General features: G+C 42.3%; 1 protein-coding gene across 1 annotated transcript in view; it reads left to right on the forward strand.

Annotated features, from left to right (window-relative positions):
* The window catches only part of mad1l1 (mitotic arrest deficient 1 like 1), a 69,902-nt gene extending 51,207 nt beyond the window's left edge, over positions 1-18,695 (forward strand). Inside the window, exon 18 of the mRNA XM_069666026.1 lies at positions 16,998-18,695. Within this exon, the coding sequence (XP_069522127.1) occupies positions 16,998-17,147 (150 nt within the window). The 3' untranslated portion in view covers positions 17,148-18,695. The remainder of the gene's footprint in view (positions 1-16,997) is intronic.
* The last annotated feature ends 7,852 nt before the right edge of the window (positions 18,696-26,547 follow it).

A 26,547-nucleotide genomic window follows, 5' to 3' on the forward strand; every position in this document is an offset into this window, starting at 1 on the left:
TAATGCCACTGGAGTGTTCGGGTGTTATTTGTAGCAGGCAGGGTGGCAGCCGCTTAAAATGATAAGGGCCGATAAAGATGTTTTATTTTCTTTTTTAACCATTTTTTTATTGATTGGAGAGTAAAGTGGAGTGTGCAAATTCATTTTTAAAGCGACTGGCAGTTACAGAACATTCATTGCCAACAACAGCACTATTAGCAGCCAGTAGGGTGTAAATATACCAATACAGCTGATTTTAAAAGGGAGGATATTTAGAGAATCACATTTTTATGATCAGAGCAGTCAGACTAAAGGGATGCAGACTGTGCTTTCTAAAGGCTGAACATTTCAGACCGAATTCTCCCTGCCTACAGCTACATGCATGTTCCTGGTTTCAATCTTTGCAGGCTGCTTGAAACAGCAACAACCTCGGAGGAAGCAACGTACTCGCTGATAATGGCACGTTATGCTGAAGATTTGGATTGTGTAATGAGACAAGCTTTACAAATTCTATCCTCATACATCATGTACGTCCTTTATTGTTTGATCTGGCGTTTCTTAAGAGGCACCTTTGCTCCTTCCTGAACTTAACACCTCCAAAGATTATCGTTATTTTTTGCCCAATGTGCAAACTCATGATGGCTTCAGCCAGACATTTTCCCAACGCTGGTGCAGCGTTTAAACTGAGCCTGAAGATCGTTCTGGCGTTGTGAGACTGTTATCAGTAGTGCGAACTACGATCTTAGATGTTATCATGTAACTCTCAAATTATTAATTCAGAAGACGATGGGTACAGACACGGACACTATCCACTGTCCTCTCTATAAATAAAGGCGCAAAAGGCCCCAAAATAATGTTTAAAACAAGAAGAAAACAGGTACAATAAAAGGTTACACAATGAACATGATGATATCCATATAATGCTATAGACATGATACGTTTTAAAGCGGTTATCTTGCAGATCTCAGTTTTATTCTCTGTGGCACCACCTATGGTGATAAACGGTAATTGCAGGAGCACACTTCCCAGATATCCAGACAGTGTCGCATGTGTGACGTCCACGGTTGGCTCCGGTTGTAACTCTTGATTTTCCTCGCTGACGGTCGCTTTCCTTTTCAGACTGTTTGCTTCATCTGAGCGTCGAGTTTGTTTCTTTTTCTTTGGATTTTCACTTATTTTTGAAGTTGTATCTGTAGTCATCGATCTTTTCTTTGTTTGTTCAGCCATAGTAGATTACTGTTTACTCGCAACACTTGCAGAGAGCGGAAAAGCAGTGTTACCTCATTTGGCGATAGATAGTTACTTAACAGATATTTATTTGAATGAAAATCTTTGAGATTTATCGCTTCAACTTACTGATTTAAAAACTGACTTTTTAACTGATGCCACTGTTTTATGATGCATTATATTTGCACCATGCCTATCCAGTTATACTCAGACACCCTCACAGAAATAGGATTACAGTAAATTAGGAACCAGAAATTAATTTCAAAGGTTTAAAACTCTGCATGATACCTCGTATGACTTATGTCCCCCTGGCTTTATTTATCATATTTAGGTTATCAGGCTTCATCCATGGACGCTGTGCTGACTGTACTTATTCTGGTAGGATAATTCAGCTCGTGCTGTAGCCCTGTAGTAGATCTATTTTTAGCTCAATGTGATCAAACAAGGTCAGAGCAGACTTGAGACCAACAAAGGTATAAAGAGAATTCTGTCATGATATTGCAGTGCGAGCTGTGTTACTGCTGAAATAACAGTAAGATCCATTAACGTGCACTCGTATCATGCATCGGTTCTAGTCTTCTAAAATATCTCTGCGCGTGTGCACATGCGTGAGCTCCTGTTCATGGGTCTAAGAGTTGAGAGCGATGAAATGAATATGAAATGAAAAAAGATGGATGTGTGGGTGTTTGGGAAAAGACAGAAGGCATGCTGGGACCGAATCTCACTTTGCTCACTGACTGAAACAAAACACTCAGTGATGTATCGCTGATAGCTATGAAGATAAACATGAGCAAAGCACTAATAAACAGTAAACACAAAGGCTGATGGGAATACAAGAGTGAATAAATTAGCTGCTTTTTTTTGGGAGGATGTGACTTTATGTACTCAAACCTTCAGAGAGGAATCTTGGAGTTGAAATCCCGGAGAAAGAAGAGGATGTTGACTCTGATTTCTCCTGACAGTTTGCTGTCCTGCTTGCCCTCAGGGTGTGTGTGTGTGTGTGTGTGTGTGTGTGTGTGTGTGTGTGCATGCAGGCTTGTAGCTTGCGCGCTTCTTGGCGTCACTTTCTCCTCTGGTCGATGTGCGGAACATATGTCTGCTGTCTCCATGGTAACGTGATACATCAGAAGCGCGCACAGGTCCACCTGAGGTCACGAGCGCTCCTGAGCCTCTGCAGCTCTGTCACAGACTCTCAGCAGCTCACACGTTAATGTTTCATCCGTGACTTAATCACTTAACTCGTCAGCCGCAGGAGTTTATGAGCAGCCTGGAGATCGGAAGATAGACGATACGATATTGATGAGTCGCCTTTAATGAATCAAGATGAGCTTATAATGTTTGTGGCCTACTGCCCTCAGAGTTTGAACCCTATTTAGTTTTACGTGTCAAAGTCTGTTTACAGGTTTTAAGAAGCGCTAGTGCACATTAGGCGTGCACGATATGAGTAAATCCTGTGACATGCGATGACGTTGTTCAATATCGCAATAACAATATGTGTTTACTATGAGCTGCTACACCCGCAGCGCACACGCGCCATGAGGGTGTACGTGCCCACAGGAAGCAGGAGACGTGAGTTTTCGTGCTTGTTTACAGGCGGGTGACAAACAGTCTCTGCTGCACAGCGATCAGTTCTCTGTGTGCTCTGTTGAAGAGCCGCACCAATGTGACGGACCTGTCCTGTGGATTATTGATGTAAAACCAGAAACTGGCGAGTTTTCGTTTTGCACCTAGCAACAGAAAAGTAGCTTCTTGACGTGTTTCACTTGCTTCAATATCGACGTCCTGCGATGTAAATATTACACATACGCACATCGCAAATCTAATTTTATGAAGGGTAATCTCAAACTTATTTCTACTGGATAAAATTAGATTAAGTCATGCATTTTATAATTGCAGGTTGTTGATATTCTTTAGGGTTTGGCATTTTATGCCTTTTATTAAGTGAGAGGAGAGCGGATAGTGTTGGAAACATGGGACGACAGAGTGGGGAATACATGTGACAGAGAGCCAAGGATGGGAGTCGAACCCGGGGTCGCCTCAATAAGGACTGAGCCTCTGTATATGGGACGTGCGATTTAACTACTAAGCTAAACCGACGCCTCCTCCATTTTTTTTTATACATGCTAGTCAGCTTTAGAAAGTTTCCATATTTAATTCTACTGGAAAACAATTATAGTTTATGCAACATTTAAGACAAAAGTTGTCTGTGTCACCTTGCTACTGACAATGAAACTGTCCCTGTTAATGCTGTAACGTATCAACACGCATAATTCAGGGGAATGGCCCTACTACACAACGAGTCTATTGGCTGTTGTCTTGTTAGCATGCTTCCACTACTCATTCAGACATTAATAAAATGTCTGTGGCTCAGTGGTAGAGTCGGTCGTCTTTCAATTAGAAGGTCGGAGGTTCGATCCCGAAGTGTCCTTGGGCACTGTTAACTGATTGACAGTTGGGCACTTTACGTAGCAGCCTCTGCCATCAGTGTGTGAATGGGTGAATGTGACATGTGGTGTAAAAACAGCTTTGAGTGGTCACAAAGACTAGAAAAGCTATGTAAGTACAGTTCTTTCACCATTTAAAAATGTAAGCGGTTGGTTAACACTGTTTCCCTATGCCAGAGGAGCTTTGAATAATCAACCAGAACACTAGAGTTGCCTCAAATATAAAAGTTCAAATTAACTTAGTGTTAGTAAAGTACCAGTACACCTGAGATATAAGCAGATTCGTGTATCGCATACATCAGTGAATAAGTGGGAGAAAAAGGACGGTACTTTTTTCCGTGCGTGTGTGTGATGCAAAGAGAGAGACGCATTAGCTTAGAGGTCCCATCAAGCATCACACGTCTGCCCGGACCTTACTGTAACAGCTAATGTGTTAAAATATTCTGCTGCCTCACAGTTAGTTCGGAAAAACGGACCCGTTGCTGAGCCCTCTTAAAATTCCAGCAGCTAAATCTTGTTTACCAGCCTGGGTTTGTTTTTTTTATCTAAACACACACTGCATTTAATGTTTAGCAATAAGTTGTGGCTGAAAGTCAAACTGCATCTAAATACACTTTTCTTCTTCTCCGGCTGCAGTATGTTGCTTGGAATTTAAATGGTGGAAAATCCAGCGTAATGGACGAGTTTCTTCTGTAATAGCCTCAGCTTTGTTTAATACTACACAGAGGTCAGCGCAGTGTCACTCTCAGCGCTAACTAGCTGATTAATGACCTGTCAATCAAACATCAAAGGTGGCTCCCAGGGCTGAGCAGCATATTTGTGGGTTTGTTTTCTCCCCCTGACAAAATGATTCACAATTTTTCAAAAGCAATCATTTAAACCAGAACAAATATATAATAGAGTTACACATTTAAAGCCAACATAAAAGCGGTTATTGATGGCGTTTTCTGGGAGCTAATGCAACAACATTTATCGCCTCTTTCGTTATAAAAGTTTCCTCGAGTTTTGAAACGCTCAGAAAATGACGGCAAAGATGAGAGAAATAAACAAAAGTCTTTGAACATCCAGACTCGTGTTTAGTTTTATTGACAACTGTAACTGCTTCCATGTTTTATGCATTTATGCTAGTGAGAATCAGGTTGATCAGTCGTTCAGTTGTTTATCGTTCACTCGCAGAATAGTTCTGTCAGATGTATGTAGTCATTACTCAGACTCATGCACAAGGCTTTAAAAACAAACAGTAAACAAAGAGATGATTAGAATATAAATATGGATCAAATTGCTGCTCATTTAATTATTATTTTTGTGGGAGCTGTACGCTATCTCTCTTATTCCTCTGTCTGCCTCTGACATCCGTCTCCTGACTGCAGAAAAATGCCAAAATCTGCATTTAAATTGAAAGCTATTCATCTGCATATTTCTGATTATTCTATTAATTTGCCTCCTGTTTTTTATTTTCACCCCCACCAATCAGCAGCCACGCCATGCGGGGGGATTGTTTATTGTTGATGATGCTGCTGTCGGTGGGACAGTGGAGAGTGTGTGTATGAATACTTTATAAGTGCGTGGAGCGGTGCAGGGGAGCTGGATGAATCTGGCTGAAGTGTAAATGAGAAGTGAATACGATTGAGTCAAAGAGAGACGTCCATGCAGCAGTGGGAGGAGAGAACGACACGGAGAGGAGAAGTCCCCTCATTAGCGGCGGAGAGCGCAGACAGAGGTCAACTGATCTGTGAACTGCGTGTCACCACCTCAATATGGAGCCATCCATCACACGCAGTCTGAGGCCTCTGTTTTAACAATAAAGCAGCAGAAAGCAGTATGTCATGTCAGTGAAGCTGTCTATAAGGATTCCATATGCGTGGAAAGGGCGGAGCTGTAACACAGATAGCAGGGGAGTGCTGATTAATCATCAGCCCTTTTTACTTTGTGCTTCCACCACAGCGGCGTAACAAAGCTCCGTCGTCATACCGCCATTGCCGTTTAAGATTGAACCACGCTACGCAGGTGGAAAGCTGCCCGTGTGTGTTTTTACATTGCATTCCTACGTTGAGGAAGCACGCCATGTGAACAAAAAGTGCGAGATTAAAATACACACTTACACTGACGCAATTACGCCTCTGTTACTACCTCTGATGCGGGCTCGGAGGCGGAACAACTCTGTCCAACCATTCTGCCTCCGTGCCTTTTACATGAGGGCTTTTTACACTGCCAGTTCAGGGCGGGATTATTACGCCTCTGTTACATTCCTTCTTCAATGTAAAACGCACAGAGGCGAAAGGTGGGGCGAAGTCGTTCCGCCTCCGTAACAGGCGTTACAGAGGTGAAACGGTGTCTGTGTAAACAGCAGAGCCGGCAGGGTGGAACAGCGTTTTGCGTGTGTGTATTTGTTTACACCTCGTGCACGTTTTGCTTCCGCAACTATTGAACGCTATTTAGAAACACACACTAGGGCTGCTTGACGTAGGCGTTGCATGGACCAATGTAGAATGACAAAGGTGGCATGACGATGGAGCTTCGTTACGGCGCTGAGGCGGAGCTGCAGTGTGAAAAAGGCTTTAGAAGACGAGGCGTAACAGAGGCGTAATAACCCAGCGTGAAGTGGCAGTGTAAAAGGGGCTGTTATCTTCTCAGTAACCTCAAGTGTCTTGGCAATCACAGTAGCACATAATTGAAACAGCTCATCAAATAGGTTTTTTTTTCTGCTTGGAAAATGATCCCACTTGTTGCCGAGGGGATGTCGGAGTGGTTTGACAAGAGTCTAAAAAAAAGCTCAAAATCAGATGATTTTATTTTGAAACTTGAAAATATTCTAAATAGGAACATTTGATTTCATTATAGATTACCTAAAATATGTTAGATACAAATTGTCATTATAGTAATAAGTGTAATCAAATAGGAGACATTTGTGTAAATGTAAATAAACCCACAGCTCATAGAGATGATGGCAGTATTTCACCTTTGACTATCCGGAGCGAGTTGTGGATTAAAGACATAGATAAGAAGAAAACCTGTTTGTGCACTCACTGCACATGAATTATATAACAACATTTACCTCAATGATTCAGCTGCATTACAACATATCTAAATTAAGAATGTATTTTAAGGTTTAAAAGTTAAACAGCACAAATAAGCAAGAGAGGCCTTGACACACACGGCTGTTGCACCTGGTTACCCTGCGACAGTCTGTTTGCGTTGTGTAGCAGCTACCCGGTGTTTAGGCAGGTTTTCTGTGTGATTATTGGACCAGGTGCAGGATGTAACTGTGCTTTAGTGCACCTTTATTTCCATCACATTACATCTATTTATACAAAGTGTATTCAACCAGCTGCTACAACCCAAAGAATGCAGGAACTATCCAAGAACATAAACTTCACTAAACATTCTGAAGTGCTTCAGGTGCTTATTGAATCTTTTTCATGGGCCAGGGGATTGTTTGAACAGATGAGTTTCAGTATGTGATGAGTTCCCGGTGACAGTCGGGAGCTCTTTTTTGTATTAATCACAACAGGTGTAACACATCCTCCCTTCTTTTCAGTGTGTATCAGCCCCCTCCCCTTTGGTTTCTACTTAACACATAAATCTTTAGAAAATGGGTCTCACATGTATACTTCAGTTTGTTAAGCAAGGCTTAATCATTATCCAAAACAGCTGTGCAAACTTCAGCAAACTTTAATTACTGCACATTTCCACCGAGTCTTTAGTTAACAGAATCATCAAAAGGTCACATGTTTGATGTTTACTTTAAATGCCATTCCAAAAAACAAACTCCAAAACACCAAATGAACCTGAAAGACTGCTTCATTAATCCAAAAGTTTGTCAAATTCGATTCCATCAGCAGCTGCGATGATAATAAAGGAGTCATTTCAGTCTCTTTAAGCTAAAGTACTTTAAATTCTCAAATAGTGGGCGGGGCCTGAATGTACCTTAGCAACAGAGGGTACCAGGCTTTTATAAGAAGCAGGCTTATGTTAGAGACAGGCCGTCTGTACATGTGGTCATATTTTGTTCCATGATCCGCTCTGTTTGCGCTGTTTCTTCCACCTGATTCTTTTGGGATCAGTGTTAAAGCTCTGAGCTAGATCTAAAATTCAGCTTGAGACAAATTCCCTGACGATGCGTCACGGAAGCAGTTTAGTGTTCAGATTTCCCGACTTCCTTGAATGCATCCGGTCGATCCGACCTCCGTTCAACAAACGAGCAAGTAGTTCTTCTCCTCTTGAGGACAGACCTTACTCTTTACAAATCTGCATCTTGATGCTGAAATTTGGGCGAAGGTAAAACCCGTTAATTAAAGTCAATCACAGGAAAAAATTAACGGTTTCCTTTTCTGTAACAATGCAGCACACGGAACAGGAAGTCTTGACTGGAAGAGCGCTCCGGTTAGATTGCGCCCGCAGTGATTGAAACAGAACACAAACGCTTAGATGAGGAATCAACAACAAGTGTTGATCTGTTAAAAGTAACATGATTGTAAATAAAAAGAATGATACGATTTGACTTTTTCCCCTTGTTTGGGGCCGGCCTTTATTTGTTCTTGCCGACCACGTCCCCGGCTTTTTTGACTACCGGCTGTTGTTTGAGAATTTAAGGTGTTTCATATTTGCTCGTTCTATCTTCTGTAATGTGAGGATTTGCTCTTTCTTTGTCCCATGTGGACATAATAAAAAAATGCTCAGATTTCTAACTTTGGGTTGGAAAAAAAGGCATTTGTCTTGTTGCGTTTAAGGCAAATAAAAAGGCCATTTTTCCTGTTTCTCTTTGACATCTCACAGATTTAATGGTGAATATAGTCGAGGAAATCACCAGATTAAGTGATGATGAAAATAATAGTTGTACTCTGATCTCGTCTGATCTGCGGGGGAAATAAGGAGTTTCATAAAGTAAAGAACAAGAAATAACAATACATAACGTGGAAGCAAAGCTCATTTCAAGGTCAGGAACACAACAAGTAGCGTTTCATCTTTGTGTAGGCAGGGAAGCAGGCCTCTGTCTTCGCTTTGAGCCTCCTTGTCTTTCATGTGTTTCTGTCGAAGTGTCTCAGGGCGTGGGTGTGCACCTTTCCTCTGACCCTGTCTGCTGTGGGAGAGGAGCATGATTGTCATTCAGGCAGCATGCAGCTCCTTGGTTGGATGAGGTCACCATAAAGCCCCGCCCTGCATCTCAAGCCAGGAGGCATCGATTTCCTTTAATTGGATAGACAAATGAAAAGAGGGGATGAATGGGATCGCACTCCTCCTCTCCATTGTTGAGCTCTGTCCTTTCTTAGATTTTGTGTGAAAGTTAGTCTTGTTAGATTCTTGCCCCTGATCTTTGGAGAAACAAACAGCACTTTTCTGTCTGTTGTTATGCTCCCTGTCGGAGGAGCCTGCTGCTGTTTACCTTAAACTCACCTTGTTTTTCTTCTTTATCTCTCTCCCTCCGCAGAATGAGAGAAATCCAGTTGTTTTCTAATACTAACAGAACCGTGTTGTTATCATAAAGGTCAGCTATTGTTTAAAACACCTTTTAACAGAAGTGTGAATATGCAAATAAGCATTGATAAGGTCAGAATTTGAATAAAGCTGATTTTAAAAGCCCTCCTTCGACCTTTTATTAACTTCTTTTGAATTTTCTGCATAACCAAAGAGATACGTGACAGAATGTCTAACAAGCCTTGTCAAATGTGTCGCCCCCGAGGTGGCTTTGGTTTAAAATCTGATTCTCTGTACACCATCAGAGACTCTCTGTGATCTCAGGCTTTAGAAAAACCCTCATCAGATTTTTAATTTTAATCAAAAACTGTGAATGACTCAGTAAATCTGAACTTAATGGTGATAACAAGCAGAAATGAGTCATTAGCCCTTTTTACATCGTTGTTCCGCCACAGCGCCGCAACGAAGCTCCAAAGCCGCCTTTGCCATTTTACATTTATTTCTGTTTAATTAGGGAGACCGTAACATATTGGACCAACGCACCAGTGTGTGTTTTTACAGCTTTGTGGCGCTGCGGAAGCAAAATGTGCGCGGGGTGTAAACAACCACCTTGTGCTTCACGTTAGGGCTGCACGATAGTGGAAAAAAGTTATATTGTGATAATTTTTTGCGATATAAAAAATACAGGAAATTATGCCAGATAAATGCAGTGTGTTTTAATACATATATTATTATTGATCGCACTTTTTATTATTTGGGATCTTATTACCTTATTACTTTCCCACCGAAATTAGCGCGTTGACGCCAGTTTTTCAGACCCGGGAAGACCCGCTTATGATACTGATTGTCTCTTTTCCCATTGCCAGTGAAGTATACTCCTGTTGGTCTCTTTTCCACTGCGTCACCGTCTGACGTCACAAACGAGCCGGAGACAGGGTTAGTAAACAGTGAAGATGTTACAGCGGTTAGGTGTTTATTGTATCTATTTCTCATTCAGTCTGTGTATCAAACTCGGCGCGGACAAATTGGGAACGATGTTCGAGCGCTGCCTTGACGGAGACGGGCGGAGACTGCAGCGAAAACGGTATTTCACTCCAGCGTCTCTCGCTTTGGACGTTCCTTTCAGAGGGAGGGGTGCAATGCATGCTGGGTGTTATAGGAATGTAGAATGGGTGAAACCACGAGCTGTTTGTACAACTTTCTCCACAGCTATGTTGCCAATTTTAAATACAATTGCGTCTATTGATTACAGAGAACACCAGCTTTTACTGACAGCGGCTGTTTCCAGGGGTGGATTGCTCCTTTAACCAAACACAGCTAATAAACCTGTGATGCACTGGTTTAAAAAAAGAGAAGCTTGTTTTAACTGCATTTCCTGTCCATGGATATCTGTGAATAATACTTAGATTATGCTGATATGTAACAGTTAGACAGGAGACTCTTTTAACAACCTTACACGAGTGTGGCATTCACTGCTGTGGCTGTTACCCTGGAACAGAAAACTGTCATCAGCGAAGAGGGAGAGAAAAGATACATGAGAGAAACTCCTGGAATGCTTTATCAGATCATTTACATACTTTAACTCTGAGTGTTGAGGTGGAATGTTCCTTCAAAGTGTCGATATCCAATGATTCTGTTTAAAGCAACAAGTTTGTGACCGTCTCTTCATAGTTACAAATACTTGAAAGCCATTCAGAAGCTGACCTTGACACTATTTACTGATGTATCTTAACATTTTAAGAGAAATAAAAAACACAATCTCTGTAGCATTCATCGCTGTAGTACTATTTCAAAAAGACCTTCATGTATTAAAGTTTAATCAAGACAAAATAACACATCTGAAATAAAATGTCTTGAACTCGATGCCCGGTTTGGGTGAAGAAGGCCACTGGTTGAAAAGGCTGAGTCAAACGTTCGCCGTGTGGGCGGGGTGTTTGTGTGAAGACTTTGCACATCAAGTGTCATCAAGTGATTAAGTTGTTATGCTGTACTTGTTCATTCTGGTTTACCCTTCATGTTTACAAGACGACTGGCCGTGGGGAAAATGTAACCCAGCTTGTGAGTGTGTGCACTCAGCTACCTGTACTTTATGTTTAACACTCAATAGGTGTTATTTGCTCGGCCCTGCGTTTTCGTTCAGACTGACAGGGCTTAACAACGGTTTGACTGATTGCCGTGAAATGTGGCACAAATGCTTCTGGTTCACAGAGGATGGTTTGTAATTTATTTTGGTGATAGCCTGACTTTTCCTCTAGCACCATATAGGTCATACTTTTGATCTCTTACCAAATGGTTGGTCTTATGATGACAATAAGCTGTAATTGCAGGTCTGTTTTTCGACTTCACTCTAAAAGTGATCTGAACAGTTTTTAAGTTTCTTCTTCTGAAAGTTTTTTTCTTTTTGGAAATTTGTTTGTTTGCCAATAGTACCCATTTTCTCTTAAAGTAGCAGTGACTGTCTTAGTGCTTTTATATGCTTTTATTTTACTTTGTTTTTAATCTTTTACTTTTTATATTTATTTTAACATTTGAATTTTACTTACTTACTGTTTTTATCTGTTGTGCAGCACTTTGGTAACCTTGTTGTTTTTAAAATGTGCTATATAAATAAAGTGGATTGGATTGGACCATAGAAAATTGTACAATGCCTCCACCCTCTCCCTGGCGGCCCCTTGAGATTTTTTCAGTTGATGTTGGCATGACAACTAGTTCCACCTGTAATCAGTGGTGGATGAAGTACCTGAAAGCCAAACTTAAGTAAAAGTGCAGATGACATATCAGAGGTAGAAGTGAAAGTCTAATATTACTCAAGTCAAAGTCTTTAAGTATCTGATATTTACTGTACTTACTTATCAAAAGTATTTTTCTGATATTAATTGTACTGTGTTGAAAGTAAAAGTACAAGTAGGCCTACATGATGATGAACTTTACTGTAAACCACCTCAAACAATGGAGTCACTTGAAGACAAACAAGGTCTTTACAACCTAAAGATCCCTTTTGATGAAAGTGATGTTTTTAACCATAGTCTTTGTCACCACTGGCTGTAGCTCCGTGGTCGTCTCTCAGTCAGAAGGTGTTGGTGGTTCGATCCCTGCTGAACCCCAAATTGCTCCCTAACGAATATCCATCGGGTATAAATGTGCATAGGTCCTGATTGGAGATTGGCACTTTGGCCTTTGCCATCAGTGTGTGAATGTGACATGTAGTGTCAGAAGACTAGAAAAGATATAAGTACAGTCCATTTACCACCGTCACCACCATCATCTTCCATCGGAGCAGTTGGCATCCATTATGTTGCTTTACTGCCACCCTCGTTCATTTAAAGCCGTATTCTCAGTAAATCCAAAATCATTAGAAGATTAAACTTTGAGCATTTTGAGGGGAAATGTGTCAAAGTTAAATTACACATTTTATTTTGGAAATGTAGCGGAGTAAAAGTGAAAGTTGACAGAAGTATAAAAACTCAGGTAAAGTACAGATACGCCCAGAAAATACTGAAGTACTGTAACGAAGTACTATAACATTATAACATTACACCACTGTTTGGTAATACCAAAGAATACAGCAAATATAAAAGCTATCATCAGTGGGCCGTCGGCTTAATCTCCATCATGTTAACTCATTTGGCAAAAGATAGGGACAGACATTTATACATTTGAAAGTCGATATGAATTCAAGACTAAAACTTTAATTTATACAAGAAAAATCAAATGTCAGGGTCACATTTGCTCGCCACCTTCAGCTATAGTTTCATACATGGATGCACCGACTATTAATTAAGCTCAGATACATTTTCGCAGCACTGATTCAAAGCCTTCTGTGGCATTAAATATAAAGCTGCAGTGTCTTGTTGCCGCAGCTGTTTGAACAGTGTTCAGGTAAAATGGTGACTCTGCTGGCAGTAATAGATTCTCCCTCTTGTGCCTTCACCTGCTCTCTATCTGACACTCAGAGCACTGCTGCTTCAGTTATGTGTCTATAACCTTTTATAATCTGTGTAAATCTGTAACCTTTGCTCAGCCACTTTTGTGTATGTTTCTGTGTGTGTGTGTGTGTGTATGTGTGCGTGTGTGTGTGTGTGTGTGTGTGTGTGTGTGTGTGTGTGTGTCTATCCTCATGTGGCCACTTGAAATCCAAATGTTACGTGAGGGCACTGGTGTCTCTTATCTTAGTTTTCCTTTCCGGCTGACCATGGGAGTCTCGCTGTCCTTGGCTCCGACAGGCCTTCATCAGCTGTGTCTCACACACACACACACACACACACACACACACACACACACACACACACACTTATATAAAAAGTCTGTTCTTGGACAAACTTGGGCAGAAGGTGTTTCAGACCCTGAGATCTCCATGGTAACCGCTCGCAGTGTTGTTCTTTGATGTATGTGTTCCATGTTCCCAGAGCCTCAGCCACTTCTACAGCCGCGTGCACACACACACACACACACACACACACCCGTGTTTGTGCCTGTGTGCCTGTGATGAGCGTAGCAGCCCGAGGATATGGCATGGCTTTCAGACAGCCGCGCAGGGATAGAAGACACCAGGGACCGTCAGGAAATAGAGCCACAGAGTGAGGCAGTTAGACAGAGCGATGGACAGGAGACAAGAGAGAGCTGGTGTGATTAGACGAGCCTCTACTGCGTCCACGCCTGTAATAAAGATGAATACAGGACCACGTGTACAGAGTATTGCTTGAATAGGTGTCTGGAAACGTGTTGTTGTGAGGTGTCCTTGTATATAATGTTTCAGAGAAAGCTGTCAGTTTTCTGTGGCTGTGGTATAAATCAGCTGAATGTGTCTGTGAGGTTGTTTTGTTTGCATTGTTAAAGGTATAATAAGCAGGATTTGTCAACAACACATTCAAACTGGGCCCCTCCTCCTGGGCTCTCCAGAAGCTCACTCTCACTCTCTCGTGCAAGAACATGCTAACACCGACAGCATCACGGTTACCTTTGCGCTAGCATGCTAACTGCCGGTTAGCTTGTCCTACCTGATTTGAGGCACCTACCTGTCCAACAGAAAGAAGGCCAGCTCTGCATCGCTCTTTCGCCATGTTCGCCGGTCTGAATGGGGCCGAGTTGCTAATTTGAAGCACTCCCACACTCACCTGTACGCTGTGATTGGCTCAGGGAACCACAACATCCTGTGCAAAGCAAAACAACAGAATAGATGCAGAGGGTGTGTTTTGTATTTTTCTAGGAAAATCCTACTTATTATATCTTTAAAGCAGCTCCATTTAAGTCATATGATTGTGTTATTGAGCTACATTGCGGCCTGTATTGAAAAGGTCACCACTAAGACGTGCTACTCAAACTTAGGAAGTAAGTTATTGGAAATGCTTTTAATGATGTGACTTTGGATGTGCGTCAGTTCACTTCAAATAATCAGTTAATTTCCAGAAGATTTTTTGACATCACACACAGGAAGCTTCTTCTTTTCGTTTTATATCTTTTCATAGTGAGCCAATTAAAGTCAGGAATTCACCTTTAATCTTAAAAACATCACCATGGGCGTTTGGTGGCCTGGTAGTCTCAGACGCTCACCAAGTAACCGCAACCAATCCGGCTCAAGACCTTTGCTGCGTGTCATCCTCCCTCTGTCCCTCATTTCCTGCCTCCATAGTCTTTACTGTACACAATAAATTAAAAACCCCAATTGCCATAAGATAGTTTGAATGTATTTTTGTTAGGAAGTATAAAAAAAATGAATGTTATCAAACTGCAAATTGTCCCCATGTAAGCTTGAACACCCTCTCTCCACTTGTACAGACAGGCATTCACTCCCACAGCTCCCCAGAAAAAGTCTCCACGTCTCTAAAAGTTCTGTGATGTCTTTTTTTAGATGCACATGTCAGGATATCAGTGGCATTGCCCACATCAGAGTGAATGTGATGTCCTTTGTACTGTCGGGGCTGGGTGTGAAATGACAGCGTCTCAGATCAGGTTTTTTGGTGCAGAAAGAAAGAGCAGTGAAAGTGATAACCTAGAACAAGTCACTATCTATCGCCCAATGAGGTAACACAATGGTGACTGAGCCGATGGCCCACTGATGAAAGCCTTTGCATTTGCAGTGTTACAGACTGGGTGTCTGTGGGGACATTAGCAGGAAAAATCACAAGCGCCGCCCAGTTAGTGATGCGTTTGCCATCACCCAGCAGTGGTTGGTCTGCCAGAGAGGGTAGGCGGAGCTAAGCGGCTGCTTTTCCGGTCTCTGCAAGTGCTACGAGTAAACAGTAATCTACTATGGCTGAACAAACAAAGAAAAGATGGATGACTACAGATACAACTTCAACAATAAGTGAAAATCCAAAGAAAAAGAAACAAACTCGATGCTCAGATGAAGCAAACAGTCTTAAAAGGAAAGTGACCGTCAGCCAGGAAAATCGAGAGTTACAACCGGAGCCAACCGTGGACGTCACACATGCAGCACTGTCTGGATATCTGGGAAGTGTGCTCCCGCAATAACTGTTTATCACCATAGGTGCCGCCAAAGACAACGAAACAGAGATCTTTAAGATGAGCACTTTAAGAACAGCTGTTGTGATTAAAACTATTGAGTGGAAACATGATCAGTTGATGTTCAAGTTTTTTTTTATTATTATTATTATATTTGGGCCATTTTTGCCTTCATTTGTAGGACGGCTGAAGCGAGACAGGGAATACTGGAGGAAGAGAGTGGGGGATGACACGCAGAGAGGGGCCGAGGGCGGGAGTCCAGCCTGCATTGAGGACTGTAGCCTCTGTATACGGGGCGCCAGCTCTACCCGCTGAGCTAAACCAGCGCCCCTTCATTTAATATTCTAACTCAAAAATGTATTTAGTATTGAATTTCTCTAAAAAAAGACTCCATTAAAGCAGCATGAATTATCTGAGCTTGTATTTTAGAGAAATGTTACCAGATGAACCAGATCAAAATCCTCTTTTGAAGTGAAGATGGACTCAAAACTTCCAGCAGCTTCTTAGCTTGACGTCAGCTCCGACTTTCAGCTGTAATTTTGCTGCATTTCTCTGCGTTTTTTTTTTTACTCAAGAGCGACATAGAAACAGCAAGTCACTCTATCTGTGTCTGCCAAGCTCTCCCCGCACTGCGTTTAGCCTCGGTTTAGCATTGTGCACTCAGCTAGCAAATGTCATTAGTTCAGTTATCCTCTCCTGTCACCCATTAGAGATTTGTGGCTGTTCACACAAAAGTGAACAGCTGAGCTCACCTCATCCGGCCGTGTGTGAGGAAGCACACTAATTGGTTTATCAAGTAGGATTTACTTTTTTTTTTCTTGCATCAGCTGCGTGACTTCCCGATGTCGTGCTGCTAAAGTTTGTCCAGTTCTCAAACAAAAATGCTGAGTTGAAGTATTAATATTATTATGTCCATGTAGGAAACAATGTAGTTCAGCATTAAATCTCTCTGTTAATCTTCTCCCATTCATTCCTTTGTCTTCTAATCTCTATTTTCCCTCCGCCATCTGCTTCATAAGCCTCCTCGAGATAATTATCAAATGAAGATCTGCCTCTCCTCCACACGGTGACACAGGACGTTTCTCAGACGTCTCCATATCTTCCCGGCGTGTCATGGGACTCTGCTCCTCGCTACCTTCCTCCCTCCCTGCGACGCTTTAATTACTTTATCCCTCGTTTCTCTCCTCATCCCTTTCTCCTTCACTCCATCGCCCCGAGCTGCTCCTCATTCCTTTTAATTAATCCACACAGATTTAGACACCTTCACCCTGCTGTGAATGCGTACAAACACACACAAACACACTTTCCCGTACACACTTCAATCCCCTGTGGACAATAACTTTAAGTGATCTTGCTTCACTTTGAAAGTTTGTCTCTGGAGATGGATGAAGTGGGAAAACCCATTTCTTATTGTTTGATATTGTGTATCATCTGTAGGTGTTTATGTTGTGTGTGTTTGTGTGTTTGCAGAGCTCTAATGGAAGCATGCAGCTCATGGAAACTGAGTTCTCCAAAACTCTGGGAGAGATGGTGGCCCTTCATCTGCACCACCAGAAGAGCCTCCCGGCGTTCCTCTCCACCGTGACCCTTGACCTCTTCAGCCGACAAACCATAATCTGAAGTAACCTGACACAAACTCAGACACACGGCTGTGAAAATCAAACACGGGATTAGCTTTTATTTTTCATATTTCCTGCTTTCCTTTTCTGTCTTATTACACATTCACGCGGTGTTCTGAGTGTGCCGGTGTTTCTCTGAATCTCTGACACATGAACGATGCAGCCGCTGCTGTTGTGGAGGATGAACACCGTGTTTCGTGGAAAACTTCTGTCGTGCATTCAGAAGGCTAAGACAGCAACTTTGTATCCCTATTTGTACTCTGAATATTTCATCAATGAACTTTTACAAACACATTTCTTCTGAACAGAACAAGGTTGTCACAAAAAGTGACACGCAAAAGCCACTTTTATTTGCATTTGGAGCATGCTTTTCTTTTTACAGTGGTTTTGTGGATCTGCAGTGGATGTGTTTGTTGACTTTTTATTTCCTCTCTCTCTGTCAGGGCCTTTTACATAAAAGGCTTTACATGGATGTTCTGTGGTTGCAACTACTTTAAACCAGCCCAAAGTTATTGTTAAAGAAATTCAAATCAGTGCAAGATCTGTGGATTCTCTGACGTTTTTTATTCCCCTTGTTTCATACATCAAATTCTGAAGTTCTAATCAGTAGCTTATTAAGTTATGCCGCTTGATTTATATATCTTATTACTTTAATTATGATGTGAAGATAAAGTCTCAAGTCAAGTTTCCTGCACTCGGCAATGCCGAGATAAGAACCAACCATGCCTTCCTCTCTGCATATTAAATATTTACATTAGGGCCACTAACCTCAATTTCAGAGCGCTTCTCACCGGCACTTGTTGCTAGGTAACAAAGTTGTATCGCAGCACTTCTTGGTAGTGATCATTCAGGCCATTTTAAATCGCTCTGTACAATTAATATTTTCTTTAATTCAAATACATTTTACAAAGAAAACATAAAAACAATGGAAAGGAGTCGTGTCCTGGCGTTAGCAGCAGCTCTACACAAGGAAATTGTACCCTGGAAAAAACGAAACAATACGCTTCTCCTCCGCCATTGTTGTTGACAAAGTCGATGTCAGAATACCCGCCCCTTCTTGAATTTGATTGGTGGGTGAGGCAGTGTTCCAAAAGTTGAACTATTTTCAGTTGAGAGCGCAGCAACCAATGACAGCTGTTGCCGACTGAAAACGCTGCATTGTTTTGTATAGAAATAAGGCGCTGCTAGTGCAGAAAATGCCGTTAGTGGGCACAGGTCCTTATGGTTTGACCACATTTGTAGATGTAAATGTCACCTGTATCAATGACATTTCCTGTTACCTTCATAAAGCTGGTTTGCTGTAGTTTTCAATTACCATTATGACACCAAACTATTTGAAATGTTGGAGCAATTTTGGATATTTTAGATAGAAAACTCATCTCTTTACTACTGTTTAAAATAAAACTTCATTACTGTATCATTCAAACAAATACAAATGTCTGCTTGTCACTTTAGTGAGGATGAAATCAGTTTTACAACAGTTTTAGTTTAGGTCAAGATTATGTGGGTTGGTCTTACTTCAAGAAGTTGGGTTTTTGTTGTTTGAATCGATTTTTTTTAATTTTTTTTAATTTTTGTTATTTCCCCTCCTCACTCATTTAACACACATTTACAAAAGACATTAATGTTATAAAACAAAAATAGGACTTAAAATATTCAGACATGAAGATCACTACGGATGCTCTAATGGATGACATGTCAGCATTGCTCTAAACTCCCTGTTGTCACCTTTAATACACAGAAAGAAGTATGTGTACATGAATATAATTCCGATGAGCGATAAATTTCCTCCTGTTTGGGATTAAGTTTATAATTGGGTGTGTCGGCACGAGTACAAACACGAGATGGGACAAGATAAATATTCAGCGTCAATACAAAGAAATGGCAGAAACACGTTCGGGGCTGAAGAGGAAGGGAGGGAGCAATCCAATAAAAGTGAGAAACAAAAGGAAGTGAACTGAGAATAAAGCCACTTATCACAGCGACAATATAAGATCTCCAGCTGGTGCGGCCATATGTCTCATGAGGAAACATATTCCCGTGTACGGTACATGCCACATACCGTCCACACACGCTCGTTTTCACAACGCAGCACATCCTCTGCACACCCTGCAGCTCTCGCCTAGAGGTGATATTTATGGGGGGTTTAATGTAAGCGGTGCAAAACAAACAACATTCTCCCTCTGCGCTGTGATGTAATGTGCTTTTATCACTACTGACTGCATACGATAAACTGACTGTACCTTTATCATGTTTTACATTTAAAATGCCAATAAATAAAGCGTTTGTGACTGACTTCTGAATTTGACTTCACTACACACATTTGCATCTCTGACTTTACCAACTTCATATCCAGAGGCTGTGAGGAGCTGGAAGATGCGATGACAACACTCACCACCTGTTTTCGCATGCACCTGTGACTGTGTGTGCCGGCTTGGCAGACGGGATGCCACGCTGAGGACATTTTTCCACCGGTTATTAAACATGTGACGACGCCCGTGGTTCGCTGATTATGCAGGACGATTTACAACATCGCTGAGGACGCTGGAAAGCTGTTGAGCGCTTATGGTGCATTCAGATGGATTGAGGCAAACCAGGTAACATGATAGATAGTAGAAGAGAGGACAAGACATTAAACATTACAAAAGAGCAGCAGAAAAAACACGACTCATTCAGTGGGTTGACGCACTGGTGTGGAAAAGTTTTAAGGTGACTTCAGACATTGGTCCTTTCTCAAACCGAAGCCTCCCCATTCACTCCATCGTGGAGTGAACTCTGTTTGACGTCACACTCACAGCAGTTTTCTTACATCGTGTTCCTAGAACGTGTACATTTATAAAGTTTGAACATTAAGAGTTAACTAATAATAATAAATCAGTGTGTTTTTATTATACTTGACTTTAAGTTTAATATTTCATGTTTAGGTGTAGAATAGCCTATTTAATTCATTTTTAATAAATGCGTACTGTCGCTTTAAGAGAGCGCACCCTGGCTCACATACTTTTGTGAAGCTGTTGAACTGTGGCATCGAGTGGAGGCGAGACTAGCTGTGGAGTCACACGGTTTTTATACTGTGTCCTGTCCTGTTAAGTTTTATGTTATCCAGCAAAGAAATTAACCGACTTGTTTGGGTTTCCTCTACTCAGCAACGGACGTCGAGTGGATTTGTAAGACTACAGCAGTTGGACACGTGTAAGCCGAGGCTACCAGCTAGGTTGCGTTTTCTTGCGGTAACATGAAGGGATTAAATGCAGCGCCGAGCTTTGAGACAAACTCCCCGCACTCCGGCGGAGACAGGAAATGTGTGTAGCCAAGGTGTCATGTCACACAAACAGTAAAAGCTACGTAAATTAAAACGTTAAATCGGCGACCATATACAGAGGTCGATGCGGCGGCCTGGGGTTCAACTCCTGCCCTTGGCCCTTTGCCGCGTGTCATCCCCCACTCTCTCTTCCCCTGTTTCTGACACTATCCTCTCTGTCCTCTCTGACAATAGAGGCATAAAAGGCCAAAAAAATAATCTTAAAAAGAAAAAAAAATTATCATTCAAAGTCTTCCTTGGTGGTTTTTCTTATTTATAGCCTAAATCTATTTTTCAATTTCATGTTAATGACCTGCTGAGTTTTTTAAGCCTGTTAATATAAAACACTTTTCACTTGTTTCATTTCTAGACAAGAAAACGTATTAAATCCTGAATGTAACGTCAGCTTTAAGACGCTGACGTCAGTATATTATTATTTCATGTATCGTTTGTACGGGTAATAACACGGAACTTTAATTTACGTCTCTCGTCTCATGACGAACATAACACAGCGTTGCACCTGGTCGGTAAGTCAGCGTCGGTGCGGACTCGCTGGTGGAGGGTTTAACAAACCACTCCACACTCAGAGGTTTTGGACAGCTCTCAATGTGGCGGAGCCTCCACACGAGCGCGCAAACAGAGTGGAAGTGTGTCAGGAGAGGGAGAGGGAGTAGGGAGTGGTTTGAGAAAGGCCCATAGTATGAAGGTTCTAGTGCAAAAATGGTAACCGTAGTAACACGTTGCTAAGAGAATAAGCAAAATAAGTTGAATCATCATCAAATTATCATTTTATTGATTGCCACCAGGGCAGTGCGATTAGGTGAGGCCAGCAGAGATCAGCAACAGCCGTAACGGTAGATCGCGTTGCTGCCAAAAGTTGAATTAACTTTTGGTCGCCACCGTGATCTGATTTTACAATCAGATGTCACATAACTCCCTCACCTCCTCCCTAACTCAGGAGAAGAGGCCGGGAGACTCAAACCTTTAAATTGCATTCGCCATGGCTGTTTATTTTTCCCAAGGTAAATGGACTGTACCTGTATGACACTTTTCTCATCTTCCAACCACTCAAAGCGCTTTTAAACTACATGTCACATTCACACACTGATGGCAAAGGCCTAAGTGCCAACCTCCATTCATTATCTATGCCCATTCATACCCGATGGCTGTGCCACTGGGAGAAATTTGGGGTTCTTGCCCAAGGTCACTTCAACATGTGACTGTAGCAGTCAGGGATTGAACCACCAACCTTCTGATTGAGAGAGGACCGACTCTACCACTGAGCCGACCCAGACAAGGTGTCCATCTGGCTGACTCCATGAAAATATGCAGCGGTGCGAGGGATCGGTAAGAAATGTAACGTAAGTAAAACATTCTAACTCCTAGCTAGCAGCCGAGCTAAGTGTGCTACAATTACCTCATGCGAGAGCGGTGTCACCCTGGACTTCTGGAAGGGTAGCTTACAGGCAAGCTTCTGGTTGGGTCGGGTCTTTACCCGTACCCTTGTTCTGACGGTGTTCAGACTGACACAGTGCTTAAAATAACTTCATTATTCTGAAGGATGCCACTCCGTTAGCAGAGCAGAGTTGTGAACGCAGAGGGCCTCATTAAGAAACAAACGCAGGTTTTCTCAAATTTTGCAGCAACCCAACGCAACTCATCAGGCAAGGTGCTGCAATGAACTATTCAAAAGGTTCACAGTACTCATTTTGCCCTGCGATCATTGAGACGGAAGATAAAATGTTGTCACTGCCATAACTTTCTCTTCTCTTGATATTATTATCACTGTGAAGTATTTCAGCATCATCACGGCTCTGTTGCTCCCGCTGGACTGTCGCTGTCTCAGCAGCGCCTGAAGCAAACCTCCACTGACACAGCCCCTCACATTTTTTATTGCCGGGCTGTTTTCTGTCTGAACGCCCACTAAGTGTGACTCGAAGACCTCTACCTGCCCAGACAAGGATACCGGGAGCCCCCCTGGGAGTCCAGCTTGTAGGCGAATGTCTGTTGAATGGAACACTGCCGGCTGGCCTCAACATGAAGAGGCAACATGGGACGAACACCCACAAAGCTGTACAAGTGCACATTGTCGGCTCGGATGGCAGGCATCTTTTTTTCATGATGACCCCGAGTGATAAAAAAAACCCGGCTCTTGGGAAGTCAAATGTCACCTGATTGTCTCGGCTGTGGAGGGAGTATCAGGAGGCCGAAACAGAGATATGGTTTGATACGGCCGTCAGGGTTTGGGAAGCGAAAACTCAGATGTGGGAAGAGTTCGAGGAGGTCTTGAAATTTGACTCATCTGGCAAGGCTGTCAGTCGACCCGAGCAGAAGAGATGTGTCTTTTCCTCGCAGCTCTCTGCAGAGGAGAACCGCTGAACGATACCGAGGGAGAAGGAAAAGCTCCTGAACCCGGTCCAGCACATCCTCTTCAGCAAAGGCAGAATTATTCTTATTTTTATTCTTCTTTCCCCCGGCTGGAACATCAGGACTCCTCAGTGTATTATTTCGCTTACCCAGTGGCTGCATTTAAACCGTCGTTCAGGATTTTACAGTTTTCCCTTTCAGGCGGTTTAACCCCTGCTTGGCTCCGTTTCCACAGTGCGAATAAGCTCATGCGCGAGCGGTAAAAAGGAGAAGTGCTTCCTGTAAGTGATGGAGATAAATTTCAGTTTGGAAATGGAAGGAAGTAAATTTTACAACCCTGAAACTTGTGGAAACGACAGCAGAAAATGTGGCCGTCTCTTTGATATAGTTCTGCGGCTGTAAAGTTTGAGTGCTGCCTACAGAGAGGAGGAATAAAAGTCCATTTAGCTTTCATCCCGTTTATTTCCGTTCCCGCCTCCCACTACCTGTTAAAACTCTCATTTTCTTCCTGTCTGCTGTCCCCGCTTTATTCCACTCTTTTATTCATTCCTTTATCTTTATTTCATCAGCCCATCATCTCTCAGTCAAAAACAATTAGCGCAGCCGCTGATATCTCATTAACTATAAATGAGGCGGTAGAGTGGAGTTGAAAAATACCCAAACAGAGCTTTATAGCTGCTCCATACGTCAGGTTTCAAACAATCCTCATCCAGCAGTAAACAATCAACTCTGAAAGGCAGCGCGGATCATTTCCTGGCAGCTCCGAAGCTATTTTAATGTTTGATTTATTAAAAAGTACACGCGCTGCATTTTAGCTTGTTTGTTTTTTTTCACCACGGAGAAATATTGATAAGTGCGACCTGCTGGGAAAAGACATCCCCACCGCAGAGGCAGGTCTCAGCTGGAAACCAGAGAGGCTTCTGGGACAGAGAGAGAGGAGAGAGAGGACCTGTCACTTCATTCTTTCATCTCTCGCCTCTCCCTGTCTTTACCTTCCTCGCTGAACTCTCCATCTGCCCGTCCCCACTCGCAGGAAGCTCAGCGTCTTTCTCCCCGCTCTTCCTCCACTCTCTCTCTCCCTCGCTAAAATCCCAACAGAGAGCGAGCGAGCAGCTGTCATGCTTTAGTTCAGATCTGACTTTCTTTTCCTTGGGTTCCCCTTGAGATAAAGCAGCGTGATACTGTATTCACTCAGAGAGATGTGAGTGACACAGCATTCATGTGGACTAACAGTAAAGGGTGGTGGGGCCCAGGTGCATTTTTTAACCCTTTGCTTTACGACCATTTTCGCTCCTGGATTTAGACCTACTTTTACATGAAACTGCATCGATTACTGCAGCTCATGCTCAGTTTTTAAAGAGTTATTCCAATTAGTTTCAACCCATGGTAATATTTTTATAGTTTTAGCCATCACTTCCAGCTGTTTGAAGTTGTGATCTCGAAAGATCTCAGTTTTGTTCTCTTTGGCCGCACCTGTGGCAACAAAACTGTGTGTGTGACCTCGATTTTCCTCGCTGACGGTCGCTTTACTTTTCAGACTGTTTGCTTCATCTGAGCGTCGAGTTTGTTTCTTTTTTTCTTTGGATTTTCACTTATTTGAAGTTGTATCTGTAGTCATCCATCTTTTCTTTGTTTGTTCGATTTGTTTAGGTATGACCAACAAGTGGAGGCTTTTGTTTCTCTTTTCACTCAAGTTTAACACTCAAATTATTCAGGCAATATGCAAGCCTAATTAGTCTTCAAGACTTTTTGTATCAAGTTATTAAATCTATACTTATTTCACTTCATCAATATGATATTAAAGTGGTAATCTTGAAGATTTCAGTTTTGTTCTCTTTGGCGGCACCTATGGTGATTAACAGTAATTGCAGGAGCACACTTCCCAGATATCCAGACAGTGCTGCATGTGTGACGTCCACGGTTGGCTCCGGTCGTAACTCTTGATTTCCTCGCTGGCGGTCGCTTTCCTTCTTAGACTGTTTGCCTTCATCTGAGCGTCGAATTTGTTCCTTTTTCTTTGGATTTTCACTTATTGTTGAAGTTGTATCTGTAGTCATCCATCTTTTCTTTGTTTGTTCAGCCATAGTAGATTACTGTTTACTCGCAACACTTGCAGAGACCGGAAAAGCAGCCGCTTAGCTCCGCCTACCCTCTCTGGCAGACCAATCACTGCTGGCTGATGGAAAACGCGTCACTAACTGGCCACCAGTCTGTAATACTGCAAATGCAAAGGCTTTCATCAGTGGGCCATAGGCTCAATCACCATTGTGTTACCTCACTCGGCGATAGATAGAGACTTAACAGACATTTATTTACATGAAAATCTACCACATATCACTTTTAGTTACACTGCCAGCACCAAAGTCCAAAAGGTTGGATCATAACTTTGTCGTTCGACTCTGGCCCCCTGTGCTTGCCGTACATTCGTATGGATTTTGTCTGTGCACTGAGGAATAATCACCCATATTTAAGGTTTCATAAAAACACTCAAAGTTAAATGTGAATTTGGGAAGACAGCAGAAGAAAGAGTTTCTTCCCCCTGTAGTCGTCATCACTTGAGGAGGCAGTTAATCAGACTCCTCATGCCGGGTTTCCACAGGGCTCGTCTCCGTTCCCTCACATTTGCGTCAAACCCCATGGGGAACAATTCACAAGCGGGTTGTCTCGCCCGCATGATTTAATTGTCTTGTTGATTTGATCCTTTTTTCCATCCTTTTAACAAAGGGCTGCATTATTTAATGTTGATGTAGTGTAATGAAATACAGTGACGACCGACATCGTGCATGGCTCATGTGCTGTGTGCAGCTTGTGGGATTCTTCAGGTGGAACATGAACTATAGTACCCATGCTCAGCTCGAGCAGTGGGGTCCCTCTGGAGCTACAAAGGCCTTAATACTACTGTTTACACATGTACAGTGGTGTTCCAGCTAAGGTTTCCTGTTAGCTGGATTGATCCCATGAATTCAGGTGTTAAAGCCACCTCATCGTGTCCTTGTGTTTGGTAACTCAGTGATTGTGAACATGTTTCGGTGTGTGACCCCTCATCACAGGATATATGACCCCTCATCACAGGATATATGACCCCTCATCACAGGATATATGACCTTTACTTACTTTAATTGAGTGATTTAAAAAAAAATTTTAGGGCCACGTAAAGGTGAGAATCTTCATTATATGAGTCAGAAGTCAGTTTGTCCAACAGCAAACTGTCTTATCCTTTAAGTCCTCTCATGACGTCACAGATTGATCAGCTTATTGACCGTCTACATTATGTTTGCTTTACACCTTTTTTTTCAATCGCACTCAAGATTCATTACCGACCTTCCCAGACGTCCGCTGCATTACTGCGGTTTTTAATAAAGCGAGCTTGCAGGGACAGAACTTTGAAATTGGTGATCCAGTGAATCACACGTTTTGTTTGTTCGTGCTTTTATCATTTCATAATGCAGCTCTGAGTGCAGACTTTAAAAACTCTGTGGTCGGCACTCTAAGAAAGTCCTGTCATCGATTTACAGAATACGTTAATGATGCAAATGAAGCAAACACACACAGCGCCAGGCGTAATGTATTTTTCTGCATGAACTAAGTTGCTTTTCTGCGGCCCACTCTGAAATGTCAGTTGTCAGCGTGCGCCTGAAAGCACCAACAGGGAGAGTTTTTTAAAACCCTCTGTGCTGCCTTCATCATGACAACACAACTCTGATCAGACCTAAAGGTTAGGAAGTGTTCGTTG

This window comes from Semicossyphus pulcher, unplaced genomic scaffold (assembly GCF_022749685.1).
Source record: "Semicossyphus pulcher isolate SPU_LCO1_2020_fin unplaced genomic scaffold, fSemPul1.0.p SCAF_17, whole genome shotgun sequence".
NCBI lineage: Eukaryota > Metazoa > Chordata > Actinopteri > Labriformes > Labridae > Semicossyphus > Semicossyphus pulcher.